This window comes from Emydura macquarii, unplaced genomic scaffold, assembly GCF_026122565.2.
Source record: "Emydura macquarii macquarii isolate MOO-44397 ecotype Brisbane River unplaced genomic scaffold, CSIRO-AGI_Emac_v2 contig_2897, whole genome shotgun sequence".
Taxonomy (NCBI): domain Eukaryota; kingdom Metazoa; phylum Chordata; order Testudines; family Chelidae; genus Emydura; species Emydura macquarii.
In genome coordinates, this window is record NW_027133034.1 from 25,685,680 (window position 1) to 25,703,232 (window position 17,553).

General features: G+C 37.6%; 1 protein-coding gene and 1 long non-coding RNA gene across 5 annotated transcripts in view; both read right to left on the reverse strand.

Moving 5' to 3' along the window:
* COMMD10 (COMM domain containing 10) overlaps positions 1–17,553 on the reverse strand; it is a 155,805-nt gene that overhangs the window by 113,015 nt on the left and 25,237 nt on the right. For all 4 annotated transcript variants that reach the window (XR_010923838.1, XM_067568718.1, XM_067568719.1 and 1 more), the window contains exon 5: positions 12,170–12,280. Coding sequence is in view for 3 of the 4 variants with exons in the window: in XM_067568718.1 (XP_067424819.1) it covers positions 12,170–12,280 (111 nt within the window). In the remaining variant the exon portion in view is untranslated. The remainder of the gene's footprint in view (positions 1–12,169; positions 12,281–17,553) is intronic.
* On the reverse strand, positions 1,645–4,990 carry LOC137167091 (uncharacterized). The gene is made up of 2 exons (XR_010923987.1): positions 4,765–4,990; positions 1,645–2,104 (listed from the first exon to the last, which is right to left on the reverse strand). It is a non-coding gene; the product is annotated as an uncharacterized lncRNA (long non-coding RNA).

Consider the following 17,553-nt stretch of genomic DNA (forward strand, 5'->3'; position numbering starts at 1 on the left):
CAGGGGATGAATTTATATCCTTCACTTCCTATCATGAAACTTCTGTGTAGCGTTAGTGTGTACAGTTGAATACTTGCAGCATTTCATAACAGAGGAAATTCTGTATTTCCATGGGTTATGTACATGTAACCCATGCCTGCTTGGTGTGGCACTCTGTCCCCCTCCAGTGGCACCTAGCCCAACTACAGATTGATAAATCTGCTTTTAGCTCATGAAGTAGAGCAGTGATTCCCAAGCTCTACCACATTGCGTACCACCAACATAAAACGCCACCACCTGTAGTACCACCACCAGTCGGGGTTGGGGGAAGGGGCAGGGCCAGGAGGGGGGAGCAGGCACCACACTGCTTGGGGGCAGGGCCAGTGCTGGAGTGCCTCCTGGCCAGCCCCCCAGCAGCAGGTGGACACGCACCACTGGGAGGTGGCCTGCATACCACAGTTTGGGAACCACTGCAGTAGAGGCTTGTACACTAAAGTTTTAGAGGTCCCAGGTTCAATCCTGCCTGCCAACAACCGGGCTTTGTCACTGACTGACTGACTGACACTCTCTCTCTCTCTCTCTCTCTCACACACACACACACACACACACACACACACACACACACACACACACACACACACACACACACACACACACACACACAGTCTAATTCTGTAAATTGTCTTGATGTTAGCAAAAGGTGATTTCATATTCTATTTTACAAACAGCATATTCCACTTCTTCTCCAGTTGCTTCTGAATCACAAAATAATATTGTATTTATGACAGCCATTCTTCCTTGACTCTTGCTGTTGTTAAATTTATTGTTAGTTTTTGTGAAACAGGAGTGGTGCTCACGTATATTGGTAATTAAAAGGTGGTTTACACCACCCATCCACATTTTTTTAATAGGGGCAGAGCTAATAGTATTTTTTTTAAATTAGTATTTAGTCTGAGACTCTTAGTCCATGCTCCACTTCCTGAAAGAGGGAGCTAGTGTATGTAGTACAGAAGAGCTCAGCTCACAACTAATATCCTTGCTGTTAAGGGTAGGATACAGCAACTGAACATTTTCTCTCTTTCTCCTCCTCCCAACCTCCATCATCTCCTTCTTCTTTAAGGAGTCAGCATGGGGGTAAGGTGAGAGGAATTTCCTACAGTCCTAATAGATCTGCAAGAGGAGCACATAAATTGCTTGCTAATTGAAAGGGAACCACGCCAACAAAGTAAATGGGAGATAAGGAAGGAGGGGAGTGCTGAGACAGAGAGAGGTACTATTGACAGGCCAGGGGAGGAAGCAGGCTAATGTCCCAGTGAGAGTTTGGGGAAATAAAAACCAAAAAAAACAGCTCCTGGTAATGGACCCAGGCTGGGATGAAAATCCTCCTCTCCCATCACTCTGTGCAGTTCCTGAAAAGTTGCCAGCACTAGCTAGTCAGCAGTTACCCTCCCCCCTAAATATCCCACCATTCATAGCCTCAGTATGCAGCCATGTTCAACTCCCTCAGCAATCAGATTTTAGGCTCTGTCCCCATTCCAAATATGGCTGCTGGCCTTGTAGTAACCCTGTTCCCATTGCCTCCAATATACAAGCATAAAATATCATGGCTCAAATTAAAAAAAAGGAGGAGTTGTATTTATACACTTATTACCAAGTGCTCCAATATTATCAATGGGGCAAAATAAATGCATTGGTTCAGCCAACTGAATAGGTACCAGTTAATGGGTGCAACATCTTTTTTATAAATTGAAAGCATTATTAAAAATAGATAAAAACACCAAGGCATATAAATTCACCCCTCAACATGGATGTATTTGCCTATCCTGTTTGTGTTAACAAGAATTTGCATATAATGAAGATGAAAACAGAATAGTGAGAGTACCATTAACATTTAATTTAGATTCTAGAGGTGAAGCATTTTTCAATTATCCTTCACAAGGTATGTCAAACAGAATTTAAAAGAACTTGATATGCTGACATGACAAAAAAAACATTTGGGTTTCCAGTTCTATTACATCTCATACTGGTCATATAATTGGAAACAGAATCTTGATTTCACTTGACAGCATAGTTTTATTCCAGTACACACAATATTACTATGTATAGCCATTGCTGTATTTGGACACTGAAGAGAGAGAGAAAGAAAGGGCTTTTTAGCAGCAAAATACACACTTTTCTTATACTTTTTTATGAAAACGTCTCAAAATACTATCCCTGCTTATTTAATACTGAACTGCATATTCCATCCTTGTGAAACTATTACTTTGGTTCACCAAATCCTGTTCCCATTGAAATCACTAGCAAAACTCCCATTCATTTCCACAGGAGCTGATGAGCCATTTTTAGCAATTTCATAAACCTTACAGCAGAATAGTACAATATATAATTTCTGTACCAATGAATTAGACTGCCTAGAGTTATCATCAATGACTGGTAAAAAAAGTTTTATGGGCTAAAAGAAGGAATAAAAGGGAATTTACAGTAAAAGTCTGCAATATACCACTAATTTAGAATGAAGGCAACTGTAATTTTGTTCAGAAACAGAAAGAATGACAAAAAACCCTCAAAGGATCTAATACTCATGGGCATCCTTATCTGCCCAGGTATTTATCCTAAGACTAATACAGCAACACAGCTCTTGGAGCGTGTTGAACATTGCTGCCCATGATTCAAAAATTATTTGCAATGAGTCCGTTTTGGATGTGAAACCCACCCCCGTAGTCCTTTCCCAGACAAAATGCCCATTAATTTATTTTGACGTAATTACAGTTTTACCAAAGTAAAGAATCCAGGGTCAAACCTACAATATTAGCTAAGAGCAAATTTTCAAACAAACTATAGCAGAAAGGAAAGGCTCACATATATACACACCTTGAATCAGAATACGGTATTTCAAAAATACCAGGACATTTGAAAGTCAGGAAATCTGGAGATACTAAGCCTTAAGGCCTTAAATTTCCAGGAACAAATTTAACTCTGTCCACACATCAATACCCAGTGAATCACTGACTAAAATAATCTAAGTATTTCACCTATTTTTCTAATTACTGAAATTAACAAGGGGAAAAATATGTGCAGAGCTCAGTTCACCTTTGTGTGAAAGAGACAAGGTTATAACATTTCTAAGGAAAATGAGCATCTCTCTCCCTATTTAGGAGGGAAATGGCCAGGGTGGAGTGGATATTGGGTGGGGGTGAGCAGTTTAACGTTTGCATTCTGTTTGCTCCTGATGAGAGCTCCTCTGTTTTAATTGCCCTCTTTTTGAAGGAGCTGGAAGCACAATTTATTCTTCTTAGTAAGGGCATTTTGAGAAAACAATAACCAGCTACAGCCCTGCTCCCTGACAACTGAGGAAGCACTATGCTCTTGAGAGGAATGGGAGGTTACCTCAGCCATAAATTTGTTCAGCCCTGCTTCCTGAACCCCACCTGCTCAATTCTCTGGAGGGGAGAGAAGAGCCATCCTAGCTTCAAAGGCCATCACCCTTGGCCACTGTTTCCTACTGTTAAGCCCAAACTTCAGTCAAAAACCCCTTCAGAGGAAGAATGAAAAGGGAAACTTGATAAAAATCATGTATATTTTCCCTTAAAGATCCATAGTGCGCTGGACAGAAGGTCACGTCTGCATGCCATCGAGGCAGAACAGAAACTCCATTCTCAGCTGGTAGTCAGCAGATAGCTTAGCTCAACGAGAAGGAAAGCACTATTTCTCTTGGTCTGCTCTGCCTTGCAGTTAAAAATGGAAGGAAATGCCCAGAAAGATGAACCTGATGAACAGAAAAGCATACTTTGTGAAGATAAGAGATCCAGTAGACAGGATCGAAGCTGTTAAAATCAGGGATGGGGGGGAGCAATTGGGCTGTCAGTAAAAAAATAAATAAATAAAAAGGCTGTTAAAAATACAAATTTTAGACCTTTATGGACCTTTGTTTTCATGTTCCTGTGTGATGATGCCTTGCATTTCTGCTTTGGTTTCAGTATAGTGAGACTGTTTATTGATTTTAAAGAAGTGATTAAAGAAAATCTATTTAAAATATTTCTATTGCTAACTTCTTCCCTTTTAAAAAAGTCAATGATGTTATTAAAGTTGTCTGATAAAAATGGCATAAGCATGAAAATAAACCTGCTATAGTAAAGTTATATTTTAATATGATCTGACAGAAAAAGAATTGGGTATTTATGAAAAATTGGTATCTTGTCAGTTTAGTTTTGTTTTGTACTGGCAACTCTGTCATTGTGATACTGTCAGTATCACCTGTGACAAGTACTGGGAAATAACCTGAAGACTGCAATACACTCGGAGATATTATCACATTAATATTACAGATAGCAATTCTACTACAAAAGAAAAACATGAGCAAAAAGAAAGAAGGCCAATGTAGCCACACAAAGAAGTACTTAAGGAGCCGAAGATTAAAAAGAAGTTGTACCTGAAATGGAGACGGGGAGAAAGCAACAAGAAAGGGGCAAAAATAAGTCAGTGGAATAAGATTTAATTTAGATAACTACAAGATAATACATTTGGAGAAAAATAATACCAAGCAGAATACAAAATTGGAGAATGCTAGATAGGAAATGAGGATTTTCAGGTATTATACAGACAACATATGTTCAAACTCACAATAAATCAGGAGTATCCTTTTCTTCCATTTTGCATTGTCTGCTCCTAATGGTACGGTGTGACAGGAATGACCAATTGCACTACAAAGGCCATGATCCCTGTAGAGTAAGAGGGAGCCAAGATTGACCAGCCTCTAAACCCTTCCAGGAGTTCAAACACACTCACCCTTTGGGAAACAGTTGGTACAAACATTAAGGCGATATCCTGAAGTCCTCATCAACTTTTCTACGAGCTTCCCCACCCAAGTGTCTGGGATGGCCCCAAGGGATTCAGAGGACAATCCTGAGCGATTATAGAGGTTAGACTGAGATGGTTTACGGAGATTTGTCATTTGCGATTTAGACATAACTGATGCCAGAGTCTCAGAAAATATAATACTGTACCACCTTATTTTCTACATACATAAATTATTATTGATACACTATGAAAATGCATTTGTCTAGATAGGTATAAAATAAACATAGGACTTTTTCTTTTGATTACTTCTTTGTTTGTGTCATTTGTTCTTTGTTATCATACCTGGCAGCACTACTATTGGAATAAGAATTATTAACTTGTATTCCCTCCCCTGGTTAACTGGCTCTATGACCATAAAGACAATAATACACTAATCACTTTTCTACAATTTCTCAAAAAGGTCAGAGTGGTAGCTTTAAGGTTGGTGGGGAAAAAGTAGCAACATATTAAAACTAATCAAATATTCTCAATCAAATTATGCCACTCTTTCAGTGCCTTTTTAACAAGAAAAAAAATTAAAATCACACACAAGACATTTAACAGCACCATTATTAAGAAACGTTATAGTAAACGTACATAAGAAATCCTTTCTTAGGTCATTTTCCATAAGATTTAGAAATGTAATTTCACAATTTTGATCTTCAAACTGTATCAGCAGGTTTTACTTTGACTCCAAGTTAAAATTTCCTTTCCATAAATAAAGCACCATCTGTAATCAGACTCCAATCCAATTTACCATAAGCTAAATGATGTTTTTGTTGTCAAGGTGATTTCATACCAGCTCCCCAGGAAAAGACAGATGAAATGTAACACAAGGAATGGATAAGTGAAGAATGAAGCTTGTAGCAAACGAGGATACAAATTTTCCAAAATTCAGATAATCTTATCTTAATTATTGCTCGTTTTAGACAGCTTTCCCTGGCAATTTAGATGCTGCAACTAATAATATAAATTAACAGAAAGAGTCCAAACAGAATATTGGCTTGTTTTTTTCATGGTGTAATACAAGTATTATAACCTGGCAAGTAATTTTATGCCTGCCAAAAATTACTGCACCAAATACAAATCTGAGGTATTGTGTACCCTTCAACTCTTATTACCTTTAACTCATAACTGTGGAACAATACCAAGAAGCATCCAAGGGTTTGATTTTCCTCCCTGAAGAAACAATTTTAAGTACCAATTTTCAACATTAGATTCTAACAAAGGAGTTCATGTTTGAATGAGCTTTAATTTAGTTAGTTGTAGTAAACATAAATGTACTAGTATGATCACATACAATTAGCAAAAATGAAAATAATGGCAAATTTTGCTCTGCATATTTTTGATTAATAAGCAATTTTGTAAACGGGTGCAACAGAACTCTACTGTTATATACAGATTAGAAATGTAAACACTTAGCATTTCCCACAACTACTGACTTCACAATTGATTTTGAATGTTATTTCAAGAAACAGTCCAAGTGCCAGAGAAGTGTAATGAAGGTAAAGAGCACTACTGCCCCCTAATGAGCTAATCTCAAAAGAATTTATAATAAATCATCATTTCAATCTCTCTCCTTCATGGACCAACACCAGGCCATTACTTTCAGGAGTGAAAGATAAATGGCAAATATAAACAATTAGCTATTATGAAATAGTAACTGGGATACATACCAAAATTCTGTGTAAGAGGCTGAAATTACTTCTATGTATAAATTTAGGGAGAAAATGAAAAAAGCTATATAACATTTAGGATGCTGAGAGAAATACTTGGCATTTTGTGTATGCAGAACTTTGATGATGAAAAGTACTTTACAAACATTAACTAATTAAGCCTCAACACTTTTGTGAAGTAGGTAGATAAGTGCCTTTCTGTCTTAAAGCCTGTCCTATACTGGGATGCGATCAATAAGTCGCAAGCCAGTTGTGGTTATTCTTCAGGTCAAGCTAGATTTCTAAATTTCAGTGTCCAAAATGTGACAGCATTTGTATGCTTTTATTGTTGCACCACCATTCCATCTACTAAGCACCAATTTCAGAGTTGTTCTTTAAGGCGCATAGTAATTGCAAGAAAATCCAATTCCATCTGATTGCACCAATAAAAAGAAGCAGAATGAATCAACAGAAAGAGTTTAGGAACTGGAGTTGTGTTTATAAAGGAAATGCGTGCAAGTGATATGAACAAAATAAACTGTCTTCTGATTAAAAACACACGATATATGAGTAACTGACAATATGTCACTACGTGGCCAGTCCAGGGGAGGAAAGGGGGAGGAAGCCACTTTAGATACCTATGGCTTGAGCTTTCAACAGATACATCAACAGGCAGACTGGTACCACAGGAATCGAATGTCAATGAACAACCCAATGGATAAGGATATTGTCTCTATATTTTTACATCCGGAAACCGAGGCAAAGGAATCAAATGACTTGTCTAATGCCAAAAATATGAAAGCCGGGATTAGAGCTTGAATTTTCTATTTAAAACCCTGAAAATCCTGTATACAGACTACAAAAAAGCCAAAATGACTCCACTGTACACATGGGAAAAAAACTATCAGCTGGGCCTCTGCTTCTGTATGTCCATGCACAAAATTGTACATGCACATACCTGCTCCTGAACTTCACAGGTGGAAATACTGGGCACAACACTGCAAAAATATGAACATCTGCATAGGAGCACTTTTAACAAGTCTTAACTATTAGCCAATACATGTATGTTAGGTGTAGGGCATACTATATTAATAATGTATTATACCCAGCATGAGGGCAGTTATGCTAACCTAATTATATTAAGTCTTTCCTAAAATTCTGTTCACTTTGCTCACTTATGTCAAATCATATATATCCCACAACACTCTGCAAAGCTAAATGTATCTTTCGGCAGTAGTGAATATAATACTCTCAAAGGCAAGATAAATTGGCTCTGTCTCCTAATACAGGGTAGAAGGTATCCTGGCGTGGAATGTAGTATCCAAAACAGAGATAAAGAAAAGGAGATCATGGTACCAGAAAAACAAAGTAAAAACTGATTGGTGAATTTTAGTCTAGGGTGACATATACAGTGCTTTCTAAGTTATACACAGGTCTGGCATAAAGAGAGGTAGTTTTGGGGGCCTGGTTTTGAAGCATACTTACTCTGTAAAGTGAGCTAGCTATATGCTGTGAAAAACAGCTCCCTGAAGGGAGTGGTATGTATACCTCCTTATCATATTGTGCTATTTTGTCTTCAGGCAATACATTTGCTAAGCTTGGTTCTTTGGTCTCCTGAACATTTTTAATATCAAACCACAAGCTATACATTTTAATCACTATAACACTAATAACTGATAGCCTAACTATATAATCACTTTGGTCATCACTGAATTGCAGCCAATAGGGCAGCTGAACACATTAGTTACAACACATTTTAGGACAAGAGGTGAAAAAGAATACAATATCCAGTTTCTTCTGGAGGAATTTAAAGAGGAAGAATATAATTATGCAAGTCTGAATTTGGCCAAGACACAGCCTTATCACCCTATTCTTGTGATAAGTGCTATGGGATCTTTAATGACTACAAATAGGACCCTGGTTTTATAACACATCCAAAAACCAGCATATCCAGAAATCAGCATATTCAATGGAAGAGTGCTCCACTAAAACCAAGGAGACACATTGGTTCTTAACATCCTCAAAAAGATCACCACCTCTTAGAAGAAGATCTATTAATGAAGATTCTCGATATCCTAGTAAGGAGGAGAGACTGGAAGATGATAAAATACAGATAGGATCTGATGAGAAACAGTCAAATGAATAAGAATCCCATTCAATTACATCACATAATGGCAGAGAGCTAAAAAGTGACAATTTTTTAAAGTGCTTATATACAAATGCTAGAAATCTAAATACTAAGATGGATGAACTTGAGTGCCTTGTATTAAATGAGGACATTGATAGGCACAATGAGGCATCATATAAACTTCATGGAATGGGGATAATCAGTGGGACCCAGTAATACCACGATACATAATGTATTGGAAGGACAGAATAGGTCGTACTGGTGGGGAAGTGGCACTATATGTTAAAGAAAGCATAGACTCAAATGAAGTAAAAATTTTATATGAACCAAACCGTACCACTGATTCTCTATAGGCCAGTAATCCCGTTCTTGAATAGTAAGAATATAGCAGTTGGAATATACTACCAATCACCTGACCAGGATGGTGATAGTGACTGTGAAATGATCAGGGAGATTAGAGGAGCTATACAAATAAAAAACTCAATCACGGGGCATTTCAACTAACCCTATTGACTGGGTGGGTATATGTCACCTCAGGATGGGATGCAGAGATAAAGTTTCTGGACACCTTAAATGACTGCTTCTTGGAGCAGATCATCCTGGAACTCACAAGAGGAGAGGCAATTCTTGATTTAGTCCTAAGTGGAGCACAGAATTTGGTCCAAGAGGTGAATATAGCTGAACCATTTGGTAATAGTGACCATAACATAATAAAATTTAACATCCCTGGATGACACCAAAGCAGCCCCCCTTTTCAGAAAGAGGAATTACACAAAAATGAAGAAGTTAATAAAACAGAAATTAAAATGTATAGTGCCAAAAGCAAAATCCCTGCACGTTGCATGGAAACTTTTTAAAAACACCATAAAACAGGCTCAATTTAAATGTATACCTCAAATTATAAAACATAGCAAGAGGACCAAAAAAGGGCCACTGTGTAGCCACAACAAAGTAAAAGAAGCAGTTAAAGGCAAAAAGGCATCCTTTAAAAAATGGATGTTAAATGCTATTGAGGAAAATAGAAAGGAGCATAAACTCTGGCAAGTGAAGTATAAAAATATAATTAGGAAGGCCAAAAAAGACTTTGAAGAATAGCTAGCCCAAGGCTCAAAAAAGTAACAGCAAAAAATTTTAAGTACATCAGAAGCAGGAAGCCTGCTAAACAATCAGTGGGGTCACTGGATGGTCAAAATGCTAACGGAGTATTCAAGGAAGGTAAGGCTATTGCGGAGAAACTAAATGAATTCTTTGCATTGGTCTTCATGGCTGAGGATGTGAGGAAGATTTCCAGACCTGAGCCATTCTTTTTAGGTGACAAATCTGAGGAACTGTCCCAGATTGAGGTGTCATTAGAGGAGGTTTTGGAATAAACTGATAAATTAAATAATAAGTCACCAGGACCAGATGATATTCACCAAAGAGCTCAAATGTGAAATTGCGGAATTACTAACTGTGGTATGTAACATTTCCTTTAAATCACCTTCTGTATCAGATGACTGGAGTATAGCTAATGCGATGCCAATTTTTTAAAAAGGCTCCAGAGGCAATCCCAGCAATTACAGACCAGTAAGCCTAACTTCAGTACCAGGCAAATTGGTTGAAACTATGGTAAAGAATAGAATTATCAGACACATAGATGAACATGATTTGTTGGGGAAGAGTTGACATGATTTTTGTAAAAGGAAATCATGTGTCACCAATCTACCAGAGTTCTTTGAGGGGGCCAACAAGCACGTGGACAAGGGTGATCCAGTAAATATAGTGTACTTAGATTTTCAGAAAGCCTTTGACAAGGTCCCTTCCCAAAGGCTCTTAAGCAAAGTAAGCTATCATGGGATCAGAGGGATGGTCCTCTCCTGGATCAGTAACTGGTTAAAAGATATGAAAGAAAGGGTGGGAATAAATGGTCAGTTTTCAGAATGGAAAGAGGTAAATAGTGATGTTCCACGGAGCTCTGTACTGGCACCAGTATTGTTCAACATATTCATAAATGATCTGGAAAAAGGAGTTAACAGTGAGGTGGCAAAATCTGCAGATGAGACAAAACTACTCAAGATAGCAGTCTGCTTTGGACTTGACTAAGACTTATAAAGGGATCTCACAAAACTGGGTGACTGGGCAACAAAATGGCAGTAATGCACATTGGAAAACATAATCCCAACTATACATACAAAATGATGGAGTCTAAATTAGCTGTTACCACTCAAGGAAGATCTTGGAGTCATTGCGGATAGTTCTCTGAAAACATCCAATCAATGTGCAGCGGTAGTCAAAACAGCTAACTGAATGTTGGGAATCATTAGGAAAGGGATAGATAATAAGACAGAAAATACCGTATTGCCTCTTTATAAATCCACGATATGCCCACATCTTGAATACTACATGCAGATCTTGTCACCCCATCTCAAAAAAGATGTACTGGAATTAGAAACGGTACATAAAAGGGCACCTAAAATGATTTGGGATATGGAACAGCTTCCATATGAGGATAGATTAAAAAGACTGGGACTTTTCAGCTTGGAAAAGAGATAACTAAGGGGGGATATGATCGAGAGCTATAAAATCACGACTGGTGTCGAGAAAGTAAATAAGGAAACATTATTTACTCCTTCTCATAACACAAGAGCTAGGGGTCACCAAATGAAATTAATAAGCAGCAGGTTTAAAACGAACAAAAGGAAATGTTTCTTCACACACCGTAGTCAACCTCTGGAACTCTTTGCCAGATGTTGTTGTGAAGGCCAAGACTATAACGGGGTTCAAATAAGAACTAGATAAGTTCATGGAGGATAGATCCATCAATGGCTATTAGCCATGTTGAAGTAAACTGTGCAGGCCTTAAACTTTGGTCAAGAAAAGTATGTCTTATGGGTAAGGGAGGGGCTAGAACAAAGAGCAAGAATGTGCTAAGAAATGTCTCTCTTTAAAGCGCTAATGCTTAAATTGCAGTTTTGTATGTGTCTGTAACCTTGACTGATGATAAAAAAAAGTGAATGCTGTAATTCTAACACTGCTGTAAATATATGTTAAAATCTGCCTGAAGGCGGAGACCCTTTACTGACCAGAGAAAACTCTGTCAGTGGCTCTCTCCCTGCAATTGCTTATACTTAATAAAAGTGTCTCTAACAAGCCTCAACTAACTAAACGCAGAGTGAAGCTTTATTTCTTCCACAAAGGATGGGCAGAGATGCAACACCATGCTCTGAAGTGTCCCTAGCCTCTGTTTGCCAGGGGCTGGGAATGGGTGACAGAGGATGGGATCACTTGATGATTGCCTATTCTGTTCATTTCCTCTGAAGCACCTGGCATTGGCCACTATTGGAAGACAGAATACTGGGCTAGATGGACCATTGGACCACCATTCTTATATCCCAAAACCTATTTAAAGCAAATGATAATAAGTCAATTCTTTATTAATTCTAGTTGCTTAAATTACTTCCAAAAAAAAAAAAAAACAAGTGAAAACACTGGTGTGAGATTAGTGACAACCAGTAGAGCTAGCTATAGCCTTCGAACCTGAAAATAGTTAAAAAAAAAAAAAATCAAATCTGCCAGACAGTGGCTTTCCTACCTTTGAATCTTCATTGCTCACTCCAAGTTCTAAAACAGCTTGAGGAGATTTCAGTTTCGCTTGGGTGGACTGAGCCATCTGAAGGTTAAGCTGCCATCCAATTGTCTCAAGCTATAAAACACAAGTTTAAATTAGAATTAGATGCTGCAGAAACACTAAGGAGGAGAGCTTTCAACATTTTAGTAGTCTGTATCAATGAATATGGATGGCCAGGTTCTACGGGGACATCAGTGTTCCCAGGCCAAGCACATTCTGCAAATTCTCCCTCAACTATAGAATGTAGCTTGTTTCAAATTAATTTGCAGAAACTCCCTTTAAATACTGTTTACTCTATGATAATTGTGGCAGCCTTAAGGATAAAGCTCTGGTATGTTCAAATAAATCACTGTGTTCCAAAAATTACAGAGAACAGAAACTTACATTGCTTCCCAAGTCTGATGAAATTAACGTATAAAACAGAACTAAACAAGATGAAAAGATAACACAATTTTCAAAGGTGCTGACCGCCTGAGGTTCCCACTTACATTCTGTTTTATATTTACATTTCCTTTCCAAAAACAGAATCTTAACAAAAAAAGTGGTCTGCTTTGGAAAGTGACTCAATAAAAAAAGGCAACTTCTCAATCAGTAGATCTGCTCCCTGCATGCACTGTCAATATTCATGACAAAAGTTATTTTATACTACTTTCCACTACTGTTAGCACTGCAGAAACATAACAGCTAAGAGCGTGACCTGAAAAGTCTGTTCCTTCTTCAATTACAAACAAAATGCACACAAAAGGAAACCGCACACAAAACACACTCTATATCACTTTTCAGTCAAGGACCTGATATGATTTACAAACGTTTGTGAATTATGCATCACAATAACCCCTGTAAGGCAGGTATTACTATATATGAGCCAGAACTAGGGGGCTTGCAGGAAACAATTTCTCATGCTACAGGAGAAGAGAAGAAAACTGAAGGGGCTGTTACCTGCTTCAACTTAGTTTTATAAAGTTTTAAAATGGTATTTTTGGAATTTATTTACATTTTTCATAGGAATGCATTTTAAATTGGTTATGTAACTAAAAGACAAAAATATTAGTTAATGAGCAAAGTTAAGGTTGTGCCAAGATAGCTTGTGCCCTTCCAAATGTTGAATTCAGCAAAACTCAAACCTCTGAAAAAAGGAAATACAGACTTAAGGGAAACGCCCATGCAACCTTAACTCTACCCACTCCCTCCTCTGCAGCTAGCAACAGCTACTGGGAATTGTCTGCATGCAGTCCAGATACATTCACATTTAGGCATAGCTGTATTGAATGGGGGATGAATTAGTTGGAGCATCTTGGAAGAACTGTGATTGTGACATAAGATCACGGTCTGAGTCCCCCCTGTGCGCATAATCAAAAGAAAGAGGTGTATCAAAAGAAAAGTGTTATCAAAAGGAAGTATCCAATCTGCATCAGTTCAATACACAATTGGATAGGGTTGTATCAACAGCAGGGTTCTGGGGTCTTCTGGGCCTTGCGTATTGTCAGTAGTGAAGTGGGATATTAGAGCAGTCTGTGGATTTCATGATGGGCAAGTGAAAGTATAGGTTTAGGTGGTATCCTGTGCGCTAGTGTGAAGAGGATGTAAGTGGCTGTTAAATTTTACAAGTGCTCAGCATAAGGTAAGTGCAGTTAGTGCCCATCCATTCAAGTGGAAAAAACAGAATGGGAGTATGTGTGTTATAGGCATTGTGGGACATTGCTCAAAGAATGCACAGTTAAGGTTGCATGGAAGTTACCCTAGCTCTGTATTTCCTGATTTTCAGAAGTTTGAGTGTTGCTGAATTTGATGTTCTGGACAGCAAAGCTATCACCTGGCAACCTGCATTAACCTGACATAGCTATCACCTGGCAACCTGCATTAACCAAGTTTTTTGTCATTTAATTGTCTAGCTTTTTACACAGAAAGAAAAACGTTTGTTGGTAGGAGCTAATGGTCATTTAGACAGTTGTATTTCTCACCTAGGTTAAAATTCCAAAGGGGCAGCATGTTAGTCTGTATACAGCAAAAACGAGAGTCCTGTAGCACTTTAAAGACTAACAAATTTAATTTCTGCAGGCATAAGCTTTCGTGGGCCACGAAAGCTTATGCCTGCAGAAATTAAATTTGTTAGTCTTTAAAGTGCTACAGGACTCTCGTTGTTTTCACCTAGGGTTGCAGTTGATATACTACAATGGCTAGGTAATAATGAAAAGACCCAGCTTTTTATACAGTGCTTTTCATCAGTAGATCTCAAAGTATTTTACATCATCATCCCCATTTTACAGATGGGAAACTATGGCACAGAGAAGTGAAGTGATTTGCCCAAGGTCACCCAGCAAGCCAGTGGCAGAGCTAGGAATAGTCCCAATCTAGTACTGTTTTCAGTAGGCCGCATGGTCACTATGAAAGCTATTTTTCCGGGTGGGAACCCCTAGGTCCACCAGCCCCAAATTCCACAAGCTAACAGAACCGCATAGCCCCATGAAGCTTACCAAATTTCAAGGCAATCCAAGTAATAGAGGGTATAGCTCACTTAGGAAAGCCAAGTTTTAAACAGAAAACTGGTCTTAACCTTAACTATAGCAAAGCTGTCACTCCACTATAATGAAAGGATCTATGAATATATACAAAGAGGTACACCATGAGGAAAGTTGGGCACCCTATTCTAATAGTTAGTGAGCTCAAATTGGGGAGTTGATCAGAGATGATAAACGGGCTGATTGAAAAGTCACAGAAGTCAATAGAAAGACTCTTACTGATTTAGGGATAGTCTATGCAAAATTTAAAAACCAATTTAAGTCAATTTAGAAGACAAATTAATTAAATTAGTACAACTCCCTGAAGCAGATACTTGTTTTACATCAAAGAGTGCTCTATTTCAATTTTGCTTAAGTTGATTCCTCAGTGACCTAAGAAAAAACAAAACAGGGTACTCAGTCCAAAATAAGAATGTTCACACCAAAGAGTTGCACAGATTTAACTAGATAAATTTCTAAACCACATTAGTTAAAATTGGTGCTCACAATGTTTGTAAACAAGGCGTTAAGAGTCCCTGCTCTCAAACCTATTTGAATATTTTATTTTAAACAGGATTAACCTAAATCAAAATAAGCCACTCAAATTGAAATATCTGTCTGCACACAAATTTGAACCAGTTTAACTAAATTGGATTAAAAAACACACCACTATTAAAACTGGTGCAATCTGCAATATCTGCTTTCCTCTGCACTCTGAGTCCAGGAAGAGAGGCTCCAAACCAGACTACTGGACTGCATTGGGTAAATTAATTCATTATATTGGTCAAGAGCAACAGACCCGAGTGAGTGGTGGTAGACTGGACCGGAGATGGCAGCAGCAGAACTGTCAGAGTGGACATCAGCAGACCAAAGCAATGAACAGCAGATAGTACCAGCTCTTTTGGTGAAAACCAAGGGAAACCCATGCACCGAGCTGATGACTGCAGGGTCAAACCTGAGGTTTGTATATGGTTTCCATTGAACAAGAGTCTAAGACCCCAAAGAGCTGGCCTACAGGTACTAACAGCAACTCTGAAGTCTGCCAAATCTCCAGTACATGTATTACATTTGAGAAAAGGAAAAACCTCTTATTAAAGTAATAGTTGCTTTACCAGATTCTCCAAGGAGTCCACGTTTGCTGAATGGGGAAGCAACAACATTAAGGGAGTCCAGAGTTTTGGTTTAAATTTCTATGAACTATAAGTGTCAATAAGATTTTAGGTGGAGGCTTGAGTCAAATGTTTTATTTTGAAAGGGACCTCTAGTAGTAACCTAAACATCAAATTATATTAGAAATTCAGATTTATGGATTTTACTGCACTCCTAATTCACATTTATCCTGGAATATTGCAGATGTCTTAGAACAAACACAATATATACTGCAACACAATGGTCTGAGCTAACAGTGCAATAAAAGCCCTAACTTTTCTTATATTGGTTTACCTTAAAATTACTTTGGTTTTGGTAAGATTCATGTCTTTTAATTTGTCATTTTAATATAGTTGTATGAGAACAATTTTTGATTAATGTACTGTATGCTGTCTGAGGCTTCAAAGTTTGCCTATTTATTTTCTTGAAAAGGTGATGGAACATATATTTTGCCATGGCTTTGTTTATTTGGAAGATACTCCAAATTCTGAAATAGTAATTAACCTTTTGTGAATGGTAACAAGATTTCTATACAGTATTTATGTCAGGGTCACAGTACTTGTCAGCAATTAAGTGATACAAGTTTTAGGGTTAATTTTTCCAAAGGATAAAAATACATTTAAATTATTTTCATTTCTGATGTAATGTTTACTATGACACAAAATGGTTAGAATGATTTTTCAGTATCCACAATCTACCGTTATGTTTTAATGTAATCTCAGAGGTTCCTTGGATTTAAAAAATATATATATATTCCTCTTAATTTATTAAAATAAATACATGCTTCAGTTACTGCAGACTTTTGGCATCTTTTCACAGTTCCTCATCAGCATACCTATATATATTTATATACAGCATGAAGAAAAGCTACCTTAACTCTCTCAGATTTGAAGATAAATATGGTTGATGTATTATTTAGCTATGTAACATCTTACTGGTAGCACTGACATTTGTCTATCTTGTTTTAACTCAACATTTTTATTTTTATTAAAAAAATCACACACAGTCTTTCAACTGTCTGTAACCTAATGACAATGAGGTATAACTATAGAATAGGCAGTTGATAATACTAATACAAGTTAGCATTTATGAAACATCTTTAGGTTCCATTCCTTCAATACTACTGAGAATGACTCAAATCAACTCAGAAGTGGGGAACCTTTAAACTAACTTTGCAATCCCCTGATCCTGGGGTCACTTTGCATCACCTTGGTTCCCCAGGAGATCATCATGGTAACAGAGGACAAGCAAACTTAAGGGAACGCAACCACATCCCCTACACACCAGCTGAATGGATAGCCTGCCTATGTGCAACTTAAATGCCATTTAAGTCCTATTTTCAGAGCTTAAGTGGTGCACAGGCCTTGTGGGGGTTCTCTGTCCAGGCACCTATTTTACCCACTGTAAACAATATCCACAAAGTTAATGTTTGCAGTCTTTTGTATACTGTTACCACCACAGCATAAATTAACTTGTAAAATTACTCTGTATCAGGAAAGACACTCCAGTTCAACTAACTTGTTTGTACTATGATTTAATGCAAGATAAACTGAAGGAGTGTTGCATGAAAATCTAATAAAGCTGGAGATAGTTGTTTTGGTTACATGACAGATTCATAATGAACTTGACAAACAGCACAGCTACTAATAGAAAAGAAATATCCATCTCAAATTCAAACATGTTCAGAAGCCCAATCTAAAT